General features: G+C 54.9%; 4 protein-coding genes and 2 non-coding genes across 9 annotated transcripts; 1 reads left to right on the top strand and 5 right to left on the bottom strand.

Moving 5' to 3' along the window:
* Nucleotides 1-67: 67 nt before the first annotated feature.
* On the bottom strand, nucleotides 68-3,743 carry LOC122190770 (E3 ubiquitin-protein ligase TRIM39-like). Its single transcript, XM_042890867.1, is given in 8 exon segments — nucleotides 68-400; nucleotides 402-502; nucleotides 940-1,055; nucleotides 1,398-1,420; nucleotides 1,915-2,145; nucleotides 2,389-2,484; nucleotides 2,927-3,406; nucleotides 3,683-3,743. Coding segments are annotated over 7 exon segments (1,233 nt in total). The 5' UTR covers nucleotides 3,338-3,406; nucleotides 3,683-3,743; the 3' UTR covers nucleotides 68-145.
* Nucleotides 3,744-5,561: 1,818 nt separating this feature from the next.
* Nucleotides 5,562-25,305, top strand: LOC122190769. Its single transcript, XM_042890866.1, has 16 exons — nucleotides 5,562-5,981; nucleotides 6,540-6,635; nucleotides 6,965-7,195; nucleotides 7,341-7,363; nucleotides 7,488-7,603; nucleotides 7,776-7,805; nucleotides 8,134-8,640; nucleotides 10,052-10,188; nucleotides 19,169-19,301; nucleotides 19,343-20,008; nucleotides 20,529-21,043; nucleotides 21,464-21,559; nucleotides 22,051-22,281; nucleotides 22,659-22,681; nucleotides 23,238-23,365; nucleotides 23,757-25,305. Exons 1-16 carry the CDS (start codon nucleotides 5,562-5,564, stop codon nucleotides 24,272-24,274), a joined length of 3,870 nt encoding a protein of 1,289 aa, XP_042746800.1. The 3' UTR covers nucleotides 24,275-25,305.
* On the bottom strand, nucleotides 9,263-12,899 carry LOC122190774 (butyrophilin subfamily 1 member A1-like). Of its 3 annotated transcripts, XM_042890872.1 has the most exons (4): nucleotides 12,393-12,899; nucleotides 11,851-11,873; nucleotides 11,240-11,343; nucleotides 9,263-10,220 (listed from the first exon to the last, which is right to left on the bottom strand). In XM_042890872.1, the coding sequence occupies exons 1-4, from the start codon at nucleotides 12,627-12,629 to the stop codon at nucleotides 9,700-9,702; spliced, it is 885 nt and encodes a 294-aa protein (XP_042746806.1). In that variant the 5' UTR covers nucleotides 12,630-12,899; the 3' UTR covers nucleotides 9,263-9,699. The 3 variants fall into 3 exon arrangements, with proteins under 3 accessions (XP_042746806.1, XP_042746807.1, XP_042746808.1); XM_042890873.1 differs by having other exon boundaries at nucleotides 9,263-10,969; nucleotides 11,240-11,873; nucleotides 12,393-12,468; XM_042890874.1 differs by lacking the exon at nucleotides 12,393-12,899 and having other exon boundaries at nucleotides 9,263-10,969; nucleotides 11,240-12,343.
* Nucleotides 14,187-18,229, bottom strand: LOC122190772 (E3 ubiquitin-protein ligase TRIM39-like). Of its 2 annotated transcripts, XM_042890868.1 has the most exons (7): nucleotides 17,653-18,229; nucleotides 17,009-17,101; nucleotides 16,336-16,566; nucleotides 16,111-16,133; nucleotides 15,803-15,918; nucleotides 15,599-15,628; nucleotides 14,187-15,106 (listed from the first exon to the last, which is right to left on the bottom strand). In XM_042890868.1, the coding sequence occupies exons 1-7, from the start codon at nucleotides 18,049-18,051 to the stop codon at nucleotides 14,511-14,513; spliced, it is 1,488 nt and encodes a 495-aa protein (XP_042746802.1). In that variant the 5' UTR covers nucleotides 18,052-18,229; the 3' UTR covers nucleotides 14,187-14,510. The 2 variants fall into 2 exon arrangements, with proteins under 2 accessions (XP_042746802.1, XP_042746804.1); XM_042890870.1 differs by lacking the exons at nucleotides 17,009-17,101; nucleotides 17,653-18,229 and adding an exon at nucleotides 16,680-16,972.
* TRNAK-CUU lies at nucleotides 18,551-18,623 on the bottom strand. Its single transcript has one exon. It is a non-coding gene; the product is annotated as a tRNA-Lys (tRNA).
* On the bottom strand, nucleotides 18,929-19,001 carry TRNAV-CAC. The gene has a single exon. It is a non-coding gene; the product is annotated as a tRNA-Val (tRNA).
* Nucleotides 25,306-25,477: the final 172 nt, after the last annotated feature.

A 25,477-nucleotide genomic window follows, 5' to 3' on the forward strand; every position in this document is an offset into this window, starting at 1 on the left:
GTGAAGCGGCAGCCCCTCCCCAGGCAGAGCAATGGAAGGAGCCTCTCCCCTCCAAAAGAAGTGGGAGGGTAGGCAAAAATGGGCACCTCGTTGTTGGCGTCGAAAAACGCCACTCGCCCGGCCTCGTAATCCAGATAAATCCCAATCACCCTGGGGGCAGAGAGCAGCGCGATGGGGCTGGCGGGCGACGTGAGAGCCTGGTACTGCGCCCCGCATTGCCCCACCGCCCAGATCCCCGCCTCGGGTTTGACGCTGATCCTCCCCTTCCTCCCCACCGACTCCTTGGCCACTCCGACGGCCCACGCCTCCCCATCTCCCACCTCCACCTCCCAGTAGTGCCGCCCGGCGTTGAAGCCTCGGCAGCCCAGGACGCAGCGGGACGAATCAAAGCGTTTGGGGTTGTCAGGGGTGGGGTGCCGGGCTTCTTCCCATCGCACGCATTTCTGGTCTTCGGACAGGAGCAGCCGGGGATGCGCCGTGTCGGGATCCAACGTCAGACTTTCTGAGGGCGGGAGAGATGAGAGTTGGAAGCACGGCTTGATCCCAGATTGCTTAAGGCTGCAATTTCCCTGCTTTCCCTTCACCTCAGAGCCATCATTTCCCCATTCTCCCCACCCCAGGACATTCCAGCTCCTAATTCAGGGTACTGGAGTGATGCAGGAATGGTTTCATTCCTACAAGGCTTGAGGAAGAGGAGTTTTGTAGTCACCACGAGGTCGGAAGGGACCTCTGGGGAACGTCTGATCTGCATTCCATCCCCCACTATTCCTTAAGATCCTTTATTTTTTGATCCTTTGATCCATTTTGTTGCCTACAGACATGTAGAATTAACCCAATTTTTTCCAACGCCAAAGAGGATCTCAATGGAGTTCGTACCACCCATGAAAACATGCTTGAAAACCCAGCTGACCAAATATTCCATTTGTTTCTCCCCCCTACCTCGAAACTGCATCAATGTCTCCTTGAGGGAGGTGTTTTTCTGAGCAGGGCTGGTTGGGTTCCCTCCTGCTGCAGGCAGTATCTCTGTCACCTTCTGGGATTTCTCATTCTCCAGCCTGGAAGGAATGCACAACATTTCCTATTTTCCTCGCCGGTTTGGGTTTTTCCAATAACCCACCTCCTTCACCCACCACCATTCACATCAGGGTCTGCTATGGGGGTGCAGATTCCAATCCATTTCCCTTTCTGGCTGGATGCACTCCTGGGTGCTTAATTATCGGGTTAATTTCATTAGATGTTTGAGTAGGGTTGTGATTTTGTATGGCCCAGGGCACCTTTTGGAGCTTTTATCCTGTAGGTCTGAAAAGGGGGTAATATGGGAGTGGGATTTCACTGCTGAGCATCACAGCCATAGGAACAAATTACACTCATAGAGACGCACGGAAGGAACCACAAACCTGCTCAAGATGTTCCTGCTGTCCTGTAAGGGGAAGAAGGGAGAAGAGCATCAGGGCGAGAGCGACGTCAACCCAACATCATGACCCACTTTCACGACCCTTCTCCTTCTGTATGTGTAATTAGTGCCAATCACAGAGTCGTTAAGGTTGGGAAAAGACCACCGAGGTCATCAGGTCAACCCACCCCACTCACAGAATCCCTGAGGATGGGGAAGGCTTCGAGGCCATCCAAGGACTCCAACCCCAACCCGTCACCCCCACTGCCACCAAACCATGACCCCAAGCCCCACACCTACACCCACACGGCATGTTCTGTGTTCCAAACCAGGATTCCCTACAGGAAAGCTCAGAGGTTTGGATGACCACGCTGTGTGTGAAGGGATGCAATCTTTAGGCATGCCATTTTGTTGGATGCAGAGGCACGGTTGGATGGACGAACCCCGTGCCCATCTAAAACAGGGATGTGAATCAACTGTGCTTGAATTAAAAGCGTTTCGAAGCTAACGGTGATGGGAACCTGTAGGAATTCACACGGTGGCTGCTGGCATTTCTCCTCCAGCTCGCGGATCTGCTCACTGATGGAGGAGATCTCCTCCAGGATCTTGGCCAGGTTCTCCTCTTTCCTCCTCACGATTTCCTGGTCCAGCTTTTCCAGCCGCCCCAACAGGAGACGCTCCTGTTGCTCCACGAACCGCTGCAGCTCCTTGACGTCCAACGCCACCTTCTGCCTCTCCTGCTGGACCTTCTCCTGCAGGGAAATGCAGTGCAGGGGTGTAGAAGCGCTGCGGCGGAGCTGATTCATCGGGATGGCTTTGTGTGCAGAGCAGCCATAAATTCCATTGCAGAGCAATGAGTAACGCTCTTTCTTTTTGCTATTTCTAGCCCGGGCATTTCCCAGGGCTGTGATCTTTGTACCCAAAATGCTGCAGACCTTTGGCCAGCAGGGTGTGAGATGAAGGGATGACTGAAGGGAAGGGAAGGCTGCACTTACGAGGAATTCCAGGCTTTTCCCTTCCTCAGCCTCTTTCAGCCCCTGCAGTTTCTCCTTCTTTTCCTTCAGGATCTGCACGTGAGCCTGGATTTTCTCCTGGATGGAGAAAAAAACATTTTTCCAGTGCGTTTCAATCCAGCGTTTCAATCCTGGGATGATTTTCAGGATCTCTACAACGGTCTGGGAATGAGACCTTGAAGAACATCGGGATGAACAACGATGGAAGAAAATGGAGAGCCCTGAAGTGGAGAATGGCCATCCTCCAGCCCACAAAACACATTGAAGGAGGATGGAAACTCAAATACAGTGGGGAATGCCACACATCAGAGCCATCCTTCACCCTCCTCCTCCTCCTCCTTGGTGCCCTCCACCATCTCTTCGATGGGGGCAGCGTTGGGATGACCAACATTGGAAGAGAACAGAGAGCCAACAAAGGGAAGACTGGCCATCCTGCAACCAAAACACGTGGAAAGAAGTTGGAAAGCCAAAGCTCTCCAAGCAAAGCAGCCCCCCAAGGCCCCTCCATGACCCTCCGTACCTTCTGCTCCTCCACCGCCTCCTCGATGGGGACAGCGGCGTGCAGGCGGTGCGCCTGGGACTCCCTGCACACCAGGCAGATGGGAGCCTGGTCCTCCTCGCAGAACAGCTTCAGGACCTCGCGGTGCCTCTCGCAGAGCCTCTCCCCAGCGCCGGGGGCCCTCAGGCTCAGCCTTTTGGCAATCTCGATGATCTTGGCCAGCTCGCGGTTGGGCCGCAGGTTTGGCTGCGTGGCCGTCGCCTTGCAGCGAGGGCAGGGGAAGGTTTGCTCCTCTTCCTCCCAGCAGCGTGTGATGCAGGCCCTGCAGAAGTTGTGCCCGCAGTGGATGGAGACGGGATCTTGGAAGAAGCCCAAGCAGAGGGAGCAGGAAGCCTCGTCCTGGAAGCTCTCAGCTGGGTTATCTTCATCCATAGTGGTGACAGCGATAAATGACAGAGCAGCTTTCGTTTTCTGCTCGGTCCGTTGCCCTTCCTGCAGGTGCTGAGGAGAAGGTGAAAGGGAGCAGTGAAAATAAAACCGCCTTAATTACTTCCTGCCTCGTTAAGAGCTGCAGACCTCTGCAGGGCACCCCCTAAATCAAACACCAGGGGAAACGGATGGATGACCCCAACCCCACTCTTCCCTATGGGGCTCAGCCCCCGGCAATCTGCCTGCACTGCTCGTTAATAAAGGCACCTTTATAGCACTAATTAATTAGCAATGCAGCTTGACCAGCCCCCCCGCTCTCAGCACCAAAACCTCCCCTTGTTTCCTCACTTCTTTTCCATTCGTTGCTCCTGTTTCTGCGCTCACCCCGCAGCTCTACTTTCAATTCTGCTTTTAATCAGCTTTCTGATTTTGTTTTTCACGGCTCAGCGCTGAGCCCAGCAGCAGCAGCCAATTACAGCTTATCTTTAATCGCATCCTGTTGCCAAAAGCTTTTGCTCTGCTCACTCTGCAAAGCCCCCCTCTGCGCCCAGCCCCAAAACCCACCGTTTCTCCCCCAAAATGTGGCTTCAGAAATACTGAAAATGGTTTTAAAAATACCACAAGCTGTCCTGGAGCGTAATTCCTCACCCCACTGAATGAGAACCCCTCAATTTGCTCCATCCCACAGCCCACCGCCCTGCAGCGCGTGCAAAGGTTGCATCCTGCATGCAAAGCAAGCGGTGCATGCTTGCAGGGGGACAAAGCATCTCCTGAGAGCACCCCTAAGCAACACATCTGCTGTTATCCGTGCGTGGCGACCCTCAGCAGCTCGCAGCTTTTGGGTGCAGGACACTCAGAACGAAACCAGTGGGACGTTGATGTCCTCCAAACCCAACGACACTGCTTTGCTTTGCTTTGCTTTGCTTTGCTTTGCTTTGCTTTGCCCCAAAGGGCCTCAATGCTCCCACCTGCACCCCACACCCGCCCCGTGGCCATGGGAATCTCTTTTTGTCCAGTGCTGAAAGGTTTGGGGCCTCTTGGAGGGGCATCCGTGCGTGGCCATGGCTTTTCTGATCCCACCCCGTGGCCTGGCTTCCCGATCCCACTGCCCTCCTAGGGGCATTTGGGGGGAATTCGGTGGAGATTTGGAGCAGTGTGGAGGAAACTGGGGTTTCTGGGGGCTGCCTGAGCCCATTTATTTGCCCATATATGCAGCCCATATATGCCTGCAGGAAAATGTGATGGAGAGAAAATGTGGTTGAGGGAATACCTTCCCAAAGGGAGAGACTGAGGAGTGGGCGAAGCATCCATCGCCACATCCAACCGATGTGAAACGGTAAGAAGCCACAGAGAAGGGAACCATTTCTTGTAACATCAGCCCTAAAACTTAAAGCTTAAGCTGGCTTTGAGTGAGCCCAGTTCAGAAATTTTGGTGCTTTATTATTATTATTATTATTATTATTATTATTATTATTATTATTATTCCTATATTGCTGTAAACGGAGGTGGGGCACCATTAAAAACAATTGGCATCCTCCTGCAAACGAGCCCCGAGCTCACAGCGAGCAGCACCCGATGGTGCAGTGACAAAGCGTGGGCTCGGGGGGGGGCAGGAGGCTCTGCTGTGGGGCAGAGGCGTTTGCTCAACCCCTTCCTGCAAGAAGAGCAAGAACGTGACTAATTAAGGCGGATTTTTTAAATGGGTTTCTGCTTAATTGCTTCAAGGCGTGGATGTTTTGGGTACCAGAGCTGCGATGCTCAGGGCACGAGTGCCTCTTTATAGGGGATGCAACCAGCGAGGCTCGGACCGTCGGCAGTTGTCCCCCATCCCAGCTCAGACCCCTCCTCAAATCCCCTTTGCTCCCATCCGTGCTGTGGGTTCTGTCCCCTTTCTTCCCCCCCCTGCCGTGCCATAGGGACCAGGTGTTTTGGTGCTGATCTGTAGGGCGCAGAGACCTCTATGGGGGATGCAATACGCATCCTGGACCCTTACCCCAAGCCCCCTCCCCAAATCCCTTTTGTTCTCACCCCCCGTTCTTCCCCCCCTACTAACCCGTGTTTAGGGCACACTTCTATGGGATGCAGCCATCGAGCCATCGCCACCTCTCCCCCACCCCGAGCTCAGCCCTGGCTCTGCCCACCCCAAACCCTCGGGGGAGGGGGGGGCGGTGGGAAGGGAAACGCCTTCCACAAAGAAAATGAAACTCTCAGTGCTCCGCGGGGCCCCATGGCTGCACCCAACCCCACGTCCCACCTCCCCAGCGAAGCCTCCTGCCCCATTTGCCTGGAATATTTCCGAGATCCCGTCTCCATCCACTGCGGCCACAATTTCTGCAGGGACTGCATCGCTCGGTGCTGGGAATGGTGCACGGGGGATTTCTGCTGCCCGCAATGCAAGGAGACGGCGGAGGAGAGGATTTTATGTCCCAACAGGGAGCTGGCGAGGATGCTGGAGATCGCCAGGAGGCTGAGCCTGCAGGCAGCTCACAGGGACGCTGCGGGGCAGGAAGGATGCAAAAAGCACCGGGAACCTCTGAGCATTTATTGCAAAGACGATGAAGCTTTCATCTGCCTCATCTGCCGCGAGTCGCGGCTGCACCGGGCTCATGTGATGCTTCCTGTGCAGGATGCTGTCCAGGAATACAAGGTAAAGGCTTCATTTGTTGGCTGGGGTATTATTTTTTGATGGCGTTTTTTCCCATCTCACCGCGATGCTCCCTCCGTGGCACTTCGCTATGGGGCTGCAGTGCGTCCCACTCCACACCCAGGGCTGTAAATGGGGGGCAGAAGCGCCGTCCCCCTTCTCTGGGTGCTCAGAACCCCCGAAGCAAAGCAGGCTGTTTCACTATGATGCTTCTGCTGCTTCACTTCCCACGCTGGGTCCTGACCTGAAGGTTTCTGCAAGCCAAAGGGCCGAGGGCTTCAGCCCCTCCTCCCCATTGCAGAACTCGATCTGGCTCATCCGTGCATTCCTGATGGCTAAAGGTAAAAGACACAGCAATAATAAGGGTGCTTTCAATGAGTCAGATCCAAAGGCTTTGTGGCATTGATCACCGTTTAAACCATTCCCTTGTCCTGAGCTCCTGGACCAAGAGGCTGAAGGGGAAGCCCTGGTGCTGACCACCACGCAGACCCCCTCCCAAATAAATGCGTTTTGGGCGCTCTGCGATATCCCAGCTCCTGGAATTGCATTTTCTTCCCCCAGGAACAAATCCAATCCCGTCTGCAAGCGCTGAAGGAAGGCAGAGACAAACTCCTGGGGTTCCGAGAGGCTGAGATGAGGAGAAATTGGGAGTATTTGGTGAGCGTCTGTTTAACTGTTATGAGCAGGACGGGGGTCTGGGTGGGTTCCTTTGGCTTTAGGGGTAGGGCTTTAGGGTCAAGGGATGGAAAGCAAAACCTGACTGGGAAGGGACGCAGCTGGGGGATGCAAAGCAAAACTTCATTGGGGAGAGACTCAACGGGGGGATGCAAAGCAAAATCCCACAGCAATGAAGCACCGTTGGCTCGGGGGTGCATTGCAATCCATCGGGACATCCCTGCTGTGGAATACACTGGGATAATCGGGTGCTGCCTCTTCCTGGGGGTGCAGGACTTGCTGGCTCCTCCCATGACCCCTTGTCCTTGCAGGAGAAAACCAGCACCGAACAGCAGAAGGTTTTGGGTGTATTTGAAGGGCTGCGGCTCTTCCTGGAGGAGCAGGAACGTCACCTGCTGGCCCAGCTGGAAAACACGGAGAGGGACGTGGAGAAAACGCAGGAAGAGAACGTCACCATCCTGACAAAGGAGATCTCCCAGCTGGATGCCATCATCCAGGAGACGGAGGAGAAGTGCCAGCAGCCAGCAAGCCAGTTTCTGCAGGTGAGGAGGTGGAGAATGCCACGGTTGGCATCACGGTGTTTTATGGCTGTGGGTGATGGCCGACAGAAAGCTGTTGGGTTTTCAGTGGGGATTTCACTGCCAAAATCTGTTCACTGAGTTTCTTTTCCCCTTTTCTCCTTTCCAGGACATCAGGAGCACCCTGAGCAGGTATGAAGGGAGCTTCCTGAGCCCATCTCGTTCAATGGAAGCAAATGGGATGGAGGGGAGGGAGAGATGCCATGAAGTGGGAATGGCTCCAGGCTGGCAGCCTCCTTCTTTCCTCTTCCTCCAGGTTGGGAAAGGAGAACTTCCAGCAGCCCGTGTTGCTTCTTCCAGACCTGGAAAGGAAACTCAGTCACTTCAGGGAGAAAAATAATGCATTAGAGGAGATTCTGAAGAACTTCAAAGGTATTGAGCATAGGCTGGAGTGGGGAGCATCAGTTGTGCTTGTTGGAATCAGAACCATAATGGACTTCTTGAAGAGAAAAGAATTTCTGGGCAAAATAAGAGATTCTGGGCAAAAAACACTGAGATTATGATGTTAAATCAGACATTTCTTTTCTTCTCCCCTTTCTTGTAGAAATCCTGATGTTTGAGCTGCCTGAAAAGAGTAAGTCCATCTTCTGGAGCAGGAGGGATTGAGAGGACCCAAAGGAAGGATGAGAGCAGCATGGGATGGGCTGTGTTCTGGGGGAAGGTCTGGGGAAGATACTTCTGTCTGAACAGAGCAATAGAAAAGAGGGGGAAAACATCTCAAGGAGTCAGGGAAGCCTTTGCCCAAAGAGGGTCCCAAAGAGGGTCCCAAAGAGGGTCCCAAGGAAGGAAGAGCATCCTAAAGAGAGCAGAGCTTCCCAAGGGATGGGGTGAACTCCAGCGGATCTCCCTGCTCATCCCAGCAACCCTGAGGTCATGGGACACGCTCTGGTTTCCTTTGGCAGTGAGTGTGACCCTGGATCCATCCACAGCTCACCCCCAGCTCTCCGTGTCGGCGGATGGGAGCAGCGTGAGGTGGGAAGATGCCCAACGGGATGCAGCCAAGGAGGAATTTGGGACCGATCCCTTCGTGCTGGGCCGTGAGGGCATCACGTCGGGGAGATGCTGCTGGGAGGTGGAAGTGGCACCCGAAGGCTCCTGGGCTGTTGGTGTGGCCAAAGAGTCCCTAAAGAGGAGGGAAGAGAGCGGTGCGAGCCCTGAGGTTGAGCTCTGGTCTATGGGTTTCTGTGAGGGACAGTTTTGGGCTCTGTCCTCCTTTGAGCGCATGACGTTGCCCCAAATCCAGGTTCCCAAAAGAGTTCGGGTCACCCTGGACTACGAGAGGGGCCAGGTGGCATTTTTTGATGCTGATAAGAGGGCTCTGATCTTCATTTTCCCATCGGCCTCATTCAAAGGGGAGAGCATCCAGCCCTGGTTCCTGGTGTGGGGCGAGGGCTCTCAGATCACACTGTGTCCCTGAAGCTCCCCCATACCCAAAACACCAACATTACGACCCCAACATCCCTATCCCAGCGCTTTGGGGGGCTCCTATTGAATTCCTCGTTGGATTTTCTGCCTTCTCTTCCCATTTCCAGCCACCCCAAAAGCTTAAGCACCTTCAGGTCAGGGTTCAGAATTACCAGTGCCAGTTTTGGGGTTTTGTTAGCAAACAGAAACCCTTTTACCCCATCTTGCATCACTCGGATTCTCCAATCTTACGGTTTTAGATGAAATAAAAAGGTTTGTATGTCATAAAGTTCTTCCATGCCTGTTTATTCACTGCTCCTGGATGGTTCATGGGGATTAAGGGGAGACCAACGGGTTCTCTTACGCATAGAGGTGCAACCAGATGGGGAGAGACAGAAATCTTTAACCTTTCTGATCCACCAGATGTTCAGAACGACCCTGAGGATGTGGGAAATAAATCTGAAGGGTTTGTTGGCCCAAATCCCAAAGGTTTGGGATGAGTAAATCCCATTCCTGGTGCCTGCACAACATAGGCCATGTTGGAACCCAGAAAGATCCATTCAAGTGGGTCATCCCTGAAAGCTGTCTACTGTATTCTGCTGTTTATTGGCAGAGAGACACACAGGGGAAAATCAAGCACTTTATTAAGAGTCATTGTACACTCTGAGGCTTCAAATACCAAATCTTCAGGAAGGTGGACCACTTGATTTGAAGCTGACCATCTCAGGTCGGGGACAGCAGTACCTGATCAGGCAAACCCTGGGGAAATCCGCCTTCCTGCCGCTCTGCTGGGTGGGATTTTCCCTTCTGACCACTCTTTCCTACATTCTAATCACCCAGCGCAGCACTTTTTCCCTTCTGTTGCCCCAATTTTCTCTTGCTCAGCACTTCTTGGTGATATCAAGTCAGTCAGTGTCATACTGGTGCGATGCCACGGCGGTGGGTTCATAGGGATGAAGGATGCACAAAAACCCAGCTCCTCATCTCATCTTCTCCCCATGGGATGGGCAGGGAGGGGGCCGTCCCCTGAGGCTGTAGGATGTGGGGTGACCCTCGTCCGTGTCTCAGGGGCACAGCCTGAGCTGGGACCTGACCCCCACCACCCACAGCCACGGACGGACCCCCTCCCCAGCGAAAGACGCATGGGAAAAAACAAAGATGAGCCCCCCTTCGTCGGCGTCAAAAAACGCCACCGTCCCTCCGGCGTAATCCAAGTGGATGCTGACCCTCCTGGGCACCCAGCGCAGTGCTAACAGGGTCACCTTGTGGGTGGTGAGAGCCCGGATCTGTCCCCCCCATTTCTCCACCCCCCAAATCCCCCCTTTGGGACAGAGGCTCAGTTGACCTTTTCGTGGGATGGATTCTCGAGCCACGCCGATGGCCCAGTCCCCTTCGTCCCCCACTTCCACCTCCCAGCAGTGACGGCCGGAGGAGAAGCTTTGGTGGCCCAAAACAAAGGGCCAGTAGGCGAATCTTTCGGGGTTATCGGGGAGGTCCTGCTGTCCTGCCCCACGTTTCACACTCTTTCTGTCTTCGGAGAGGACGAGGTCAGGGTGAGCGGTGTCGGGGTCCAGGGTGATGCTGGCTGTGGGGTGTAAGAGGAGGGGGAGGTTTGGGGGGCCTCCGTGCTGAAGCCACGAGGATGGGGAGAGGTTTGGATCTAAAGCAAGGTTTGGATCTTTGGACAGGGCTGGCACTAAATGGGTTGCATGTGCTCCAGCTGGCCCCACTGGAGGAGGGTTGTAGGACGGGACCGTCCCTCCCAGCCTCAACCGTTCTGTGGGGCCGTGGGTTGGCATCAGGAGGGTAAAAAACCCCAAAGAAAGAAGTAAAAAGACGAAAGGTGGAGACCCCTCCCACGTGCCATATGACAATAAAAGAGTGTTTTGAGCCCCCAAAATGACCAGAAATGAAAGGTGTTTCTGCAGACTTCCATCTCCAAAAGAAACGGTGGGGGGAGAAACAATGGAAGGAAAGGGATCTGTGGGATATTACCCAGCACAGCCTGCAGTGCTTTATCTCCTAGGCCAACCCAGACCTGTTCAGCCAACCCCCCCCCCCCAAAAAAAAGAGCTGAAATCTGAAGGCAGGGATAATGACTGAGGTCAACCCGCCCGCCCCATTTGCTGATGGGAAATCATCAAGGCGAGGGATCTGCCCTGGGGCCATCATCCCAAATTGCAGCCAGGCTCGGCCTGCAGGGTGAGGAAAACTCGTTTGGTTGCCCTGATTTTGTGCGTTCCTCCCTCAGCCTCCATTTCTGCCCGTTTGGGTTCAGCCCGTGGGTCCAGGCGCGTCTCCATCCAACAGGTAACGCGGCTTTGGGTTCCCATGCTGGGCAAAAAAGCACTTTTAGGAAAGGCAAAGCTGGAGGGGAGCAAAGCCAGAGAGCTTCACCCGTGAGCACTTCTAAGAATCACAGCAAAACGTGTAATTAAGAGAGTGGCAAACGAGGCATTGAGTCCTCCGGGGCTCAACCACTCATTTGTCCCGACTGGGGGTAACCTGCTGCTCCTCCATCTCTCTGCATTGCTCTGCTGTGTCCAAAACGAGCTGGTTTTCACCAAAATATCCCCGTTTCCCACCTGAAACCTTGCTGAGTACCTTGAAGCTTCTTGAGGTGTTCCTTCAGAGCTCCGTTCCTCCATGAGAAATGGCTCAGCCTCTCTTCTGGCCCCGCTGGCAGCTGGAAGGTCACCTTTCCGCACCTGGGGGAAGGTGGGAAATGGAAATAATACATGGAAAATCGGTGCATTTATTCAGGGTGGTTCCATCACAGAGGGCCATGCAGGAAATCTGATGTCATGAAGGACCAGGGAATGGAGATGCTTCCCTCCTTGGCAACCCAAACCTCGCCAGGGCAAAGGCTGAGCTTTTCTTCGTGAAATAACGACCTCATTAATTACTGTTTCTTGGAGACCTGCTTGGGTGGAACGGGCGAGAGAAAAGCTTGGAGATACTGCAGGGAATTAAAACGAGCCTTTGCCGCGTGGAGGCTCAGTTTTGAGATTGAGGCCCCTCTGATCATTACATCCCTGGAATCACCAAGGAGGTAAAAGCAGGAAGCAGCACGCAGAGGCCAAAATACCCCAAATACCCCCCAGATCTCACAGTTCCCCTGGAGCAGAGGAGCGTTCGCTGATGAGCTTCCTTCCCTATGGTCACCACCGCTCGATGCAAAGCTCACAGAGCAGCTTTTCAACGGGGCCACGTACCTGGTGGTGGGGCTTTTCACATCCTGGGGACAGAAGAGAGGAAGGGGAGAGGGAACTCAGGTCAGCGCACGACACGTTTTGCCTTTAAAGTGTGGAAAATGGAGCTTTTGAGTCAGGATGGACCTCTGGGGTCTTCCAAGCTGTGCCCCATTTTGTCCTTAAGTCATAAAATAACTGTTTGAGCAGAGATGGGTCTCTCTGCTCTTCCTCCGTGAGGAAGGTGAACAGTCAGGAGCACCCATGCGCCGCAATGGATCCTGCAGATCCACCCCATCTCCCAACCCAGCCGTGGTTTTTCCCCTTTTAAAACTGACCCCCATGAGGATCTTCTGCACGAAAAATAATGGGAGGCAAGGAGAAAACGGTGGGAGGAAGAGGAGGCTGCAGACCCCCCATCTCCTCATTGCAGTGGGGGCTTCGGGCTGATGGAACAGTGTAAAATAGGAGGAAAACACCTGACGGAGCCACCAGCCCGGGGTGGGGAGGACATCCCTGAAGGATTTTTCCCCTCGAAAAGAGCTTCCCTGGAGGAATTCGCTCACCGAATGCTGACTCTTCTCTCCCTGTGGTTTCGTTTCCTGCTGGGAAATCTCCTCCGAGAGCTTGGCGGTGTTTTTCTGCCTCTTCTCGATCTCATTTTTCAGGTCTTCCAGCTGCCCAGAGCAAGAAGAGCTCCATGTTTTCCTGCTGAGCGCTCCCTGCTGGGGCCCAGCTTTCCTTCTGATGCAAGCAGTGGAACATAAAGAGCAGTGGGGCTGGAAATAGCATGGGGGGCTCATGGGTGGGCATCACCCACCGGAGGAGCTCAGTGGTGAGCTGGAACCCTTACTGAATTGTGTTGAATTTGGGGGGCAGGGGAGGGGAAGAAACGAAACTCAAAAAGTCATAAACAGATGGGCATGAATTCGGGGCAGAAATCCGAGGGTCCTAAAGGCACAGGAGGCAAAAAGGATGGGGAGAAATGAGGCTATGGACGACACAGCGCTGACACCTACCAGATCCTCCAGGTTTGGGCACTCCAGGGCGCTCTTCTTCCTCACAGCCCTTCTCTCTCCTCCTTTGGGGAGCCTAACATCCCTCTGGATTTCTTCCCTGGTGAACCTACAGAACCTGTTGTTTTCAGCCCTTTGATGGGGTTTGGGGTTTTCCCTTCCTGTTCCTTCCCATTCCGGGGTAGAGCTGCGGGATGGATGGGTTGAGCCCGCAGGTCTGCTCCTGGTGGCACCCTGGGCTGGGAGCTCTGGGTTTCTCCTCTGTCTCTTTCCCAGTTTCTTGTCCTGGGGAGATGCTGAGCGACGTCGCCTTGCAGTTCTGTCAGCTTCCTTTTAGGATAAAGCCGTCGGGAGTGGGGTTACGTGGGGAAACCATAAGGAAATAGGGGAGGAAACGCGCAGGCAGATCCTTGTGGGGATGAGGAGGAGCACAAGGGTCGATCTGTGGGGCTCAGCCTCTTCTCTCGCAGCCCAACACCGACTCAGAGCGCCCACACTCCTGGCTCTGAGCTCTCGAGGAAACATTTCCAGCCATTTCCACCCCGCTGCCCTTGTGCTGAGCCCCACGGCTAAGTACAGAAACAGAATAAATCCATGCGTTACGTATATATTTAATTTTTGCATGGCAACCACTGAGACCCAACTGAAGGAGACGACTGCCATTCACTCGGGCAGGTTTGCAGGGGCGAAACCCACTTCCAGCAAACCCTTCCCATTGGGATGGCACTTGTGGGAGCTGAGGGAGCAGAAGCAAACTCCCTGCAACTGCAACCCCTGGGGCACAGAGCCTTTCATCCCAAAGCAAGGCTCCCATCTTAGATGGGGCAAATGGGTTTCGTCGTGTCCTGAAAAGCACTTGATTGCAGAGCCTGGAAAACCAGCCGGGCTGGAGAAACATCTGCGTTGCAGATTTATGGAGGAGAATTGACCCTGGTGGGAGCATTTGGCAGCAATGCACGGCACTGAGGAAAAATACCAACGCAGCAAAGAGCCGTACTGAAATACCAGCTGTAGGTTTGACCTTTGGGGATGCTGAGGCTGGGCTGCGTCGTGGGATGCACACTCATATCGCATCTGCTATTCTGAGCCCTGACGTCGCCCGCTCCCTCCCACTCTCTTTTTGTTCCTCTTTTTTGGTTCTACAATCACCAACCTGTGTTCGTTTCGGTGCTGCCTCTTCCTCTTTTGTGCTTTCTCAGAAGAAAGCAGGGTTTTTGAGGGAATCCGGGCAGGTGAGTCCTCACCCTGAGCAGCTCCCCTTCACTTTGCTGGCCCGACGCTGACCCGGAGCCACGCACCCAAAGCCAACCCAGAGCCGTGCACCCGTAGTGAGGCAGAAAGGAGTGCGCAGAACAGACTTTTAATTAAGATTAATATCAGGAACGTAGGCAGAGACCAGCTCCCCACACCAGGCATTGCTATTTGCAGCGAAAGGCCGCATCCCTTTGCAGAACACCCCGGATCTGCCCCGCCATGGATGTCAGATAGAGAACAGACAGATGTATGCATTTCCTCCCAGCTCTTCGATGCTCTCTGGTGGTTTCTGCAGACCAACCCAGGGCTCCCCATGGGGACAGACATGGCGTGGAGCAGCCGGTCCCCTTGGCAGGATGCTCCAAGCGAGCACAGCACGCATCCCACCCGACGTCCCTTTCACTAACGGGCATCTCAAGAACAGATCTTTAGTGGAGACCTGAACCCGACCCAGTCCAGATGGGACATCAGCTGCCCGCTCGTGGGCTGCTCCTCCGAAGGGGAATTTTGGGTGATTTCTTGCAGGCGAGCCCCCATCCCTATCTTGAACCAAGGGAGGACCTTCTCCCCGTTGAACGAAGCCCTGGTGTACACCAAGATGGGAGTGTCGTCATCCGAGCTGAAAAACGCCACCCGACCCCCTTCGTAGTCCAAGGAGACCCGAATCCTTCTGGGCAGTGCATTCAGACGTAGGTTGGCACGGGGGGACGTGAGGGAGTGATAGGCCTCCAGCGCCCAGACCCCTTCTTTGGGGCTGAAGCTCATGGGTCCCTTCCTCTTCATGGAAGCTCGGGCCACCCCAAGGGCCCAAACCCCCCCCTGTCCCACCTCCACCTCCCAGAAGTGCCTCCCCGAGGTGAAGCCCTGGCAGCCCAACACGCAGGGCTCGAAGCTGAACCTCTCGGGGTTCTCGGGGAGCTCCTGTGGCATCAGTTGACCCCGGGCTTGTTTTCGGTCCTCGGAGAGGTGGAGGTTGGGGTGAGTGGTGGTGGGGTCCATGGTGATGTTGGCTGTGGGACAAGAGGGGGAATGGAGATAGGATTTAGGCTTGGGGAGAGCTGCTGAGGTTCCTCTTCCTTCCACCCTTTTCTCCGTGCACTTTTGGACGTGGGTTGGTGGTTGGGTTGGGTGGCCTTTGAGGGTCTTCTCCAACATTTGTGATTCTATGGGGTGTGTGGGGCTGCTACCAACCTCAGTGTCCCCCAGTAGAGACATGTGGGGAGAGAAGAGAGGCAGGAGAATGAGGAGAGGACAAATTTTAGGGCAGCATAAGGAGGGAAGGGCAAAGATGTGGGGAAGGGACAGCTCGCATTCACGGAGGGGAAGGGGAAGCACAAACACTCTTTGGTTTTGCCTTGAATCTGTTTTTTGGCTCTGCAGGACCACCAGCATGAGGACCCTGACCCCATTCCCTCCCTTCCATCTGGGATTGCCTTGCTTTTTTCCCATCCACACGCCAGGAAAACCGCCCTCCCACCCCATAGCCACCACTGCTGACGTACCTGGCTCCTGCAGTTGAAACATCAGGCTGTCTGAAGAGGAAAATAAAAGCACAACATCAGGTTTATGCTTCAGGAAAAGGGGCTGGGAGATGGGGAAGGGAAACCATGGGGGTCTGGGGGCTTCGCAATGCAAAAGCTCCGGGTTTATTGCAAGACCCCCGTGATCTTCCTAAACCTGGAGGAGACCCCAACCCAACTGGGTACCTTGGCACTTCCTCAGCGTGCATTTCACCAGGACGTTCTTGTGAAGAAAGTCCTCCAATCTTCTTTCCAGAGTGGGGGAAATCTCTGCCGGGGGGCTGAACTTCATCACCTCACAGCTGCAATGAGGGGAAGGATGGGGATGAGGGGAACGTTGCGTTTGTTGGCCGGTTGTTCGTTTTATTCCCCATAGGAGAAGCCATGGGATGAGGATGTTTGCCTGGGGACAAAATCCCTTTCTCCCCTGCCTCAAAGTCCTCCCCCCGGCGCCATCCAAAAATCGGGGTGAAAATGGGAAGGAGCCACATTACCTATTCAGGAGCCTCCTGATGTCCTAAAGGTGGGAGGAGAGAGGAGAGATGGATCAGAGGAGGAGCACCAAGGGCTCCTCCTTCACACTGCAACGCACAGCAAAGACCACCCTGCCCACAGCGTGATCCCCCCAGCAGCAACACGGGGAGCTGCCACGGGGCTGAGTTTGGGCTCTCAGGGTTTGCACCGTCCCCCCATTTCCCCCCATCACTTTGGGTTCTCACCAGCAGGAATTTGCTGTCGGGCTGCTGGAATTTGCCCTCCATCTCCCAGATCAGGGTGTCGAGGTGGGACATCTCCTCCAACACCTTGGTCACCGCGTCCTCCTGCACTTTGGCGATGGCTCTGTCCAGGTCTGCCAGCTGGACCAGCAGGAAACGCTCCTTCTCCTTCAGAAATCGCTGCAACTGCTCGAATTCACACACTACCCTCTTCCCTTCCTTCTTGGTTTTCTCCTGGTGGGATGAGAAAGAAAGCCAATGGGACGGAATGGGGGCAGGAGGATCCCCCTGGGGCCTCAGGACGCCGTGTCCTGGGGGATGCCCAACCAAATCCAATGGGAATTTACAACCAGTGCCAATGGGAACTGAACACCAAAAAGCCAAAGATCGTCTCGCTGGGGATTCGGGGAGCAGCGGGAAAGTTTATCCCAAAAGCAAAACCAAAGGAGGGGGTGGGAGCTGAGTCCTGTAAGGGGGATATTTGCAGAGTTTGGGAGGATCTGCAGCGTTATCTCCTTAACGCAGGGGATGCTGTGTGACCCCGGCTGATAAACACAGGCTTGGCACGTTCCCAGCCCGGCTGCGATGCCAAAAATGCATAAGTGCCCCCAAAAATACATCAACACAAACAGGGCAGGGAGGAGGGGAAGGCAGAAACCTCCCCTGCTGCACCCACCAAATACAAGCCCGTCCTTCCACCAGTCTTTCTGCTTTCCAGGTATTTTTCCCTCTCCTCCTTTGAAGCCTGGAGGCGAGCCTGGATTTCTTCCTGTGCCAAAAGAAGACAGGAGGAGAACCTGTTTTCCCACTCTGTCGGATGGGAGAGGATTTGCTAAAGCCTGGAATCCTCTGCAAGGTGCAGAGCTGGGCAGAGGGAAGCTTTGTGTGCAGCTCTGGAGCTCTGTGCAAGCTGGAAGTATTTTGCAGAGAGAATTGGGGGAGCAAAAGGGAGGGAAATGTAAAGAATGTAGAGAAAAATGCTGCGAAAGAGCAACAGAAAATCAGCACTGGCAGCTGTGCAAGGAGGCGTGGAAGGGCAAGATAAGCACACGGTGAGATTTCCCTCAAAAACACCCCAAACCAGCAGCTCTGGGGTGTGTATCTGTATTTAAGAGCTCTCAGTGGAGCGCTTTTTTGCAAGGCTGCGGTCAAAGAGCAAAGCACCAAAGGAAGGAGAGGCTGGGAAGGCTGCAAAGAGCGGACGGCGTCGGTCCCGAATTGCAAAGGGGGAGGATGGGGGGCAGCGCCAAGCAAAGGGTCGCGTGGGGGCGCCCATAGGGATGCGCTGCGCTGGCGGCTCGGGGTTTTTGGGGACCATACCTTGTACTCCTGGGCCGCCTGGTGGGCAGGGAGCACAGTGTGGCAGCGGTGAGCCTGGGACGCGTCGCACTGAGCGCAGATGGGCTCTTGGTCCTCTTTGCAGAAGAGCTTGAGAGCCTCGCAGTGCTGCTTGCACCAAGTCGAGGAATGCAAGCTCAGCTGCCGGGCGATGCCGGCGATATTTGCCAGCTCTCTGCTGGGGCGGAAATTTTTGTGCAACGTCGTTTTCCTGCATTGTGGACAGGGGAAATTACCCTCCAGCCCTTCCCAGCAGCGGGAGATGCAAACCCGGCAGAAATTGTGGCCGCAGGGGATGGAGACGGGATCCTGGAAGTAACCCAAGCAGATGGAGCAGGAGGCTTCGCTCTGCAGGCTGTCCAAGGGGCTCTGCGTGGCCATGGGCTTCCTGCTGGGTTCCGATCCGCAGAGGGAATAAAAGGCCTTTCCTCCTCCTTATCTCCTCGCTGATAGGGGAAATCCGGCCCCGAAGGCTGAGCCTGAGCCAAGTGGGGCTGGGAGATCTCAGCCCGTAAGGGGATGCTGGTAGGACCGGGAGCAGCTTGTGGATGCCCAGCATAAGACTGCCAAACTGGGCGGATCTGGGGAAAACTCGGAGTAAAACTCAGATTTTATCCTCTACTCAAGCAGCAAAGAGGGCGGGGAAGGGAATTTCTCCCCCCTATGCAATTATTGTAAGGAACTTCAAAAGAAAACTCATCGAAGTCTCCTTGTTGGGATGGAATATAGACGAACATTGGAATAAAAACAGAAATACGCTGAAACGTAGAAATGTACTGAGATACAACGTGCACTGCACGCTGCTGCGTTGGATGCGACTCTGCTTAACTAAACGAAATTACGTGGGTTTGGAATCAGGGAATTTGAGCAAAAATTCAAGCGCCCAACGTGGGGCTCGAACCCACGACCCTGAGATTAAGAGTCTCATGCTCTACCGACTGAGCTAGCCGGGCTGCTGCCAGTTGTACTTCATGGGCATTACTTCATAGTGATTACAGAGAGAAGTACTAATTGTTCTGCTTAATTATATTCCTAATTATCCTGCTAATTACGGGCTCTAGGAAATTGCGAACCCACGAGGAAGACCTGCATTAGGAAAAAGAATGCATCCCTATGGGAACAGCGGGGAACTGTCCGGCAGTGCTGCAGGGAGCGGGAAAAGAGGGGAAAAACAGGAAAAAATGGGCAAAACGGCGTTTAAAAGTGGGAAAATTAAAAAGGAAAAAAAAGGAGGAGTAAAGCGTAAAAGTCAAAGCCGTGTTTCTGCCCGGTTTCGAACCGGGGACCTTTCGCGTGTGAGGCGAACGTGATAACCACTACACTACAGAAACACGCTGACAGTCGCCTATCCCCATGGAGACATGAAGTAACGATTCCGGGCTCCGGTGCGGGATTCGCAGATGCGGTCGCTCCGGACCGATCCCGCGCCGGTTCCGGTGAGGACAGAGCGCGGCGGATGACAAAATAAAGGGAAAATGTAAAATTGATGCTCCCGAAGTGGGACTTGAACCGTGGTCATACGACTGAGAGCCGCGCGCGCTACCGACTGAGCTACCCGGAGACGGAGCAGTCGGAAGTCACGCCCCCTAGAGCGCCCACCCCGTTGCCTAGCGACAGGAGGGCCGCTTCCGGTCAAGTGCTGCGCGGAGGGGGCGTGACTTGCATTAAATAGGACGGAAGTTCCGGTCCGGTGGTACTGGAAACGGGGCGTGGCTTGCGGCAAAGGGGACGGAAAGCGGAAGTGCTGCCGTTGGTTGGCGGAGTTCGTACCATAGAGGAACGACGGCGGCGGTGGGAGGGAGGGAGGTAGAGCGGCCCCCGGGGGGAGCGGCGAGGGGAGCGGCGAGGCCCGAGGAAGGAGCGGAGCCTGCGGGGGGTGCGGGGCCTCGAGGCGGGCCCCAGCGCTTCGCTGTGGGGCAGGAGAAAGGCTTCGGGGCAGGAGGAAGAGGGCCTCGGGGCCTCCCCATGGAGGCGGTGGGCGACGACGGGGCGTCGTCGGGGCGGCTGAACCCGGTGGAGACGCTGCAGGAGGAGGCGATCTGCGCCATCTGCCTGGACTACTTCGTGGAGCCGGTGTCGATCGGCTGCGGGCACAACTTCTGCCGGGTTTGCATCGCGCAGCTGTGGGGAGGAGGAGGAGAGGCCGAGCTGGAGGAGAGCAGCGGGGCCGCGGCGCTGGAGGAGGAGGAGGAGGAAGAACTGGAGGAGGAGGAGGAAGACGAGCTGGGGGAGGAAGAGCTGGACGTGGAGCAGGAGGAGGAGGAGGAGGATGGAGGCGGGGAGGAGGAGGAGGACGACATGTGGAGCGAGGAGGAGGAGGATGGAGAGCTGTGGGAAGGTATTGGGGGTCGGTTTGGGCCTGCCCTGTTGGGTGTCTTTATGGATGGGGGAGGGAATGGGGGGCACCCTCTGTCAGTTTGCAGATGATGCCAAGCTGGGGGGATGCGTTGATCTGCCTGAAGGTGGGGGGGGCCCGAAAGAGGGGTCTGGACTGGGCTCAATGGGCTGAGGGCAGTGGAGTGGAGTTCAGCAGGATCTGACTGAGGTCACAGCAACCCCATGCAGCTGTACCTGGGGCAGAGTGGCTGAGAGCTGTGTGAGGGAAATGGATTCGGGGCTGGATGTGAGCCTGCAAGAGGCCAAGGAGGCCCATGGCATCCTGGCTTCTGTCAGAAATAGAGCAGCTGTTGGGAGCGGGAGGTGATTGTCCCTCTGTGCTGGTGCTGGTGAGGCCTCCCCTCAGTCCTGTTCCCAGATCTGGGTCCCTTCTTGCTACAAGAGGCCTGGTGGGGATGGTGGGGGTTGGACTCGATGATTCCCGAGGTCTTTTCCAACCTTGATGATTCTGTGATCCTCAGACCCCGTGGAGGAGGAGCTGTGGGACGGAGGGGTGCAGGGAGAGCTCTACTTTGGGGACGATGATTACGATGAGGATGTGATGGAGGAGGATGTGGAGGAAGAGGAGGAGGAGGAGGACGAAGCTCAGAGCCCTCCGCCCCCCGTCCTGCCTGCCCGCCCTCGCCGCCTGCAGACCTTCACCTGCCCCCAGTGCCGCAAAACCTTTTTCCAGAGGAATTTCAGACCCAACCTTCAGTTGGCCAACATGGTGCAGATCATCCGGCAGCTCCACCCTCACCCGCAGCGCCTCGCGCCGCCCGCCGGCCCCTCAGCCTCAGGGGGTCCTGGGGGGAATCCGGGGATCCTGGTGGCAACGGGAGGTCGGGGGTGTCCGAATCTGTGCGAGAAGCACCAGGAACCCCTGAAGCTGTTCTGTGAGGTGGATGAGCAAGCGATCTGCGTGGTGTGCAGGGAGTCGCGGAGTCACAAGCATCACAGCGTTGTGCCCCTGGAGGAGGTGGTGCAGGATTATAAGGTGGGGTTTGGGGAAGGGTCACAGGGGGGATAAGATGGGGTTTGGGGGAGGATTGCTTGCGGGAGGATTACAGTGAAGGAGGAGGGATTTGGGGGATGGGTTGTGGTGGGAGAGCGGAGGCTTAAAGGGAAAGTGAGGTTGGGGTTGAGCTAGGTGCGTCTTGCTGGGCTGGTTGGGTTGGAATCGTGGGAGGTTGGGAAACCGTACATTGCTGTGAGGAGGTGGAAGGGTCTGAGTACCCATTTTCTGACAAAAAAGCACCTTCCCAGCACAGTTCCTCAGAGAAAGCAGAAGGGAAGTGGTGTGAAAGTTGGCTCTGAGGTTCCGTTTTCAGCTCTGCCACCAAATTAGGGACAAAATGAGGACAGAGGAGATTGCCCCTCCTCTGACAGGGTTTGTTGTTGTGTTTCCTTCCCTCAGTACAAACTCCAGAGCCACTTGGAGCCACTGAAGAAGAAGCTGGATGCGGTGTTGAAGCAGAAGTCGAATGAGCAGGAGAAGATCACAGAGCTGAGGGTAAGAGCTGAAGGTTTCTGTGCTTTGTAGAATTGTACAGAAGAGTCATCAGGGTTGGAAAAGACCGCAGAGATCCACAAAGTTCCAGCCATCACCACTGCTGGGAGTGTGTCTTGGTGGCTGAGCAGAGAGAGAAGCTTTGCTGCTGCTCTGAGCTCTCAGAGGCTTCGTATTCCCTTTCCTGCAATTACTGGGCTGCGAGGGCTTGGAAACGGTTTCCCAGTTGAATTAGAGCTTAACGAGAGAGCTGTGTGCCTCTGTGTTGGGTGGGAATTGGTGGTTTGGGAGCCGGTATCCCTCGTCTGAGTTGAGGACGCTTTACATTTCTAAACCCATGCAGACTTTGCTCGGTTCTGGCCGTGGTGCATTGGGGAGATGCACCTTGTGGTGCGTGATGAAACTGAGGGAAGCACAGCACCCCACAGAGGAGCTGATTTCTCAGCGCCCCCCTCTTGCAGCCATTCCCAGAATGCTTTTTCCTCCCTCTGCAGGAAAAGATGAAGTTGGAAATCAAAGAATTCGAGTCCGATTTCGAGCTGCTCCACCAGTTCCTCATCGGGGAGCACGTGCTGCTGCTGCACCAGCTGGAGGAGCGCTATGAGAGCTTGCTGGCCCGGCAGAGCAGCAACATCAGTCAGCTGGAGGAGCAGAGTGCAGCCCTCAGCCGCCTTATCGCAGAGGCAGAAGATAAGAGCAAACAGGATGGGCTGCAGCTGCTCAAGGTCTTCTTCCATCCCTTTCCTTGTCTTTATGGCAAGGCGATAGCACGATGATGGGAATAATGCTCCAGAGAGCTTGTGTCACAGAGAGCGCCTTTAGTTGGTGGGCTGGGTGTTTCCCCACCCCTCCTTGTGGTGGTTTTTGAGGGAAGATGGCAAGAGGAGGGGATGAGAGAGATTTAGGGCCTGCTTTAGTGAGGAAAGCCTCCAGCAGTGTGTGGGCTGTGCCTTTAGTGCTTTGTTCCCTGTGGGGAAGGGAATCATCCTGGCTCAGTGCTGAGTTGTGTCTAAGAGGATTTATTGGGAGCAACGGTGGGATTGGCATCAGTCCTCCCTAATCCTTTCCTTCTCTTTCCCACCTTGCTGCCTCCTTCCCACAGGACATCAAAGGCACTTTTATCAGGTCAGTGACTTTGTTTGCATCTTTTCAGTGTAAATAACTTTTTATTTTAATGTCAAAAAAAGCATTTGAGCTTTTTGTTTTAAATCCTGTGTGACCAGCACAGTTGGGGCCTGGTAATGCTGGGGAAAGCTGTGTCCTAACTATTGGGTGATTGGAAACTTCTGCCTGATGGGGTGTAAATGGGATCTGGAGAAAAACTGGGGCCGTCTGGGAGAGGAGAAGGATGGGGAGGAGATCTTGGCCCTGATTTTAGGAAGCGTGGCTGTGCCCATGCAGAGCTCATGCCATAGCAAAACTCCTCGGTCTGGAGAAAGGATTCTCCACATCTTGGCAGTGCTGGGAGTTCTCAGCCACACTGGGAGTTCTCAGCCACGATGGATGCACGTGGCTCTGTCTGCTGGGTGGGGGAGGCTGGCTGCACCAGTGCAACCAGTTTGGCCGATCCGTGCCCTGCTCTGGTTTTTCCAGAGCACATATAGGTTGCATGCAGGGCCTCCTCTCTTCCTTTCTGCTGCTGAAATTCTCTGCTTTCCTTCTCCCCTCCAAAAAAAAAAAGATGCGAGAACATCAAATTCCAGGAGCCCGAGATGGTGCTGGTGGATGTGGGGAAGAAATACCGCAACTATTTCCTGCAGGACGTGGTGATGAGAAAGATGGAGAAAGCCTTCAGCAAAGTCCCCCAGGGTGAGAAAGTCCTCTTCCTTCCACAGATCCACCTACTTGGGATGGGGTTCCTCCTTGGATCCTTTCACTTGGGATGGGATTTCCCTTCCAGCTCTGTCGGGGTTCCCCTTCCAGCTCTGTGCTTCCAAGCTGTGCAGCCCTACGGTCCTTTAGGAAAAGCAGCATCCCTCTGTTCTCCCCGTGCTTTTTCCCTTTTGCCTTGTCCTGGGTTTTCCTTTATTGTAGCTGCTGCATAGAACTGGGATCTGGATTCACTGTAAACGAGGGATGGGCGCCTCAAGCTCAGCACGGCGCAGATATGAGCCCAGATGAGGATTTAGGGCTGGGATACAAGGGGGGAAAAACAGTGCCGGGTGACCCCCAACCCAACCCCACTCTGCCTTCCTTGCAGCCGACATCACGCTGGACCCTGACACTGCTCACCCTCGCCTCAGCCTCTCCCTGGACCGCCGCAGCGTGAAGCTGGCAGAGCGGCGCCAGGAGCTCCCCGACAACCCCAAACGCTTCGACTCTGATTACTGCGTCCTGGGATCCCAGGGTTTCACCACAGGCCGCCACTACTGGGAGGTAGAAGTCGGGGGCAGGAAAGGTTGGGCGGTGGGGGCTGCACGCGAGACAGCTCGACGTAAAGAAAAAACCATGGGGCCTCATCAAAAAAGGGAGATCTGGTGTGTTGGCACCAACGGGAAGAAGTACCAAGCGCTGACGGCCACGGAGCAGATGGCTTTGTCACCCAGCGAGCGGCCGCGGCGCTTCGGCGTCTACCTGGACTATGAACGGGGTCAGCTTTGCTTCTACAACGCTGAGAGCATGACCCACATCCACACCTTCAACGCTTCCTTCCACGAGCGCATCTTCCCCTTTTTCCGAATCCTGGCTAAGGGCACTCGTATCAAAATCTGCACCTGATGGCCCTCTAGCTTCTGATTTTTCCCCTTCCCCCTCCCGCCTCATCCTTTGGGTCCCGCTTTGGGACCCGACGCTGCACTTGTTGTCTCGCACCTGCTTGCTCACAAGGCCTCTTCCCTCCTCTCTCCCGTCCCAGCCTCTGTCCTCGTCCCAGCTCTTCTCCGGGGTCGCGATCCCAGGCTGGTTTGGTTTGGAAAAGGGATCCAATCTCCTCGCTGGAGGTTTTCCCTTCAGCTCTTGGTGCTACGGGCTGCCCTCTGCCTTTCCCAGCCCTCTGCAGCAGCTTTCCAGCGTGCCGTTCCCTGTTCTGTTTAAAGCCTGCAGTCGAGCTTTGCGTTGTTTGCTCTTTGGTTGCAGAGCTCGAGCTGAGGAGCTGGCTCTGTACATTCTGACACCCGTCATCAGCTTTTCACTCAGGCGCACCAAGGAGCCTCGTTTCTTTTTATTTCCCAGTTCTGGGGCACCACCTTCTGCCCCCCTCCCACCCAGCCGCCCTCCGGACCTCAAACCTTCCACGTCCTCCTTGTTCTGCCGCTTTGCCCACCTTCCCCTTTTTGCTCCTCTTCCCCTCTCTGGGGGTCTCCAGCTCTCCCTCCGCCCCGTCGTTCCCTCGCCAACCATTTCTTGTGGGCCTGGCACTTTATTTAGGGCCACGTAGGCCGGGGAGGGTGCAAAAACTCGGGCAGCTTCCACCTCTGAGGCCGCTCAGAGCGCAGCGCCGCAGCGGTGGGAAGCAGCTTCGTTTCCCCTCGCAGCTTAAGAGCTCTCTGAGGTGGGGATATTTATTTTCTCTTCCCTTTTCTCAGCTGCTGTTGAATTTTCAGCTGAATCCTGTCCCACCAGAGAGACTCTGATCGCACCCTGTTGTGTTTTACTTCTTTTTGTTGGTGGATTGGTATTTTTTTTTTCCTGTTGGCGTTACAGAGCTAGTTCAAAATATTTTTGGCTAAAATAAGAATTAAATGGAGATCTAGTTTTTTGAAATGTCAAGAAATAATAATAATAATAATAATAAAGAATAAAGTTTTAAAGCTGAGCCTCTTGCTTATTGAGAGCCCGCAGGGGACAGGAGTTGGTGCAGCCCCACCTGTTAACTCCTGCTGGTAAGATGTGACTTAAGCCTTGCATCATTTAAGTTAATGAGTTGTAATTGGGCTTGGGCTGTTTCCCTTCAGCACCTTGTGAAGGCATGGAGGCTGCTGG

This window comes from Lagopus leucura, unplaced genomic scaffold (genome assembly GCF_019238085.1).
Source record: "Lagopus leucura isolate 7727_CA_CO unplaced genomic scaffold, USGS_WTPT01 200-0_obj-0_obj, whole genome shotgun sequence".
NCBI lineage: Eukaryota > Metazoa > Chordata > Aves > Galliformes > Phasianidae > Lagopus > Lagopus leucura.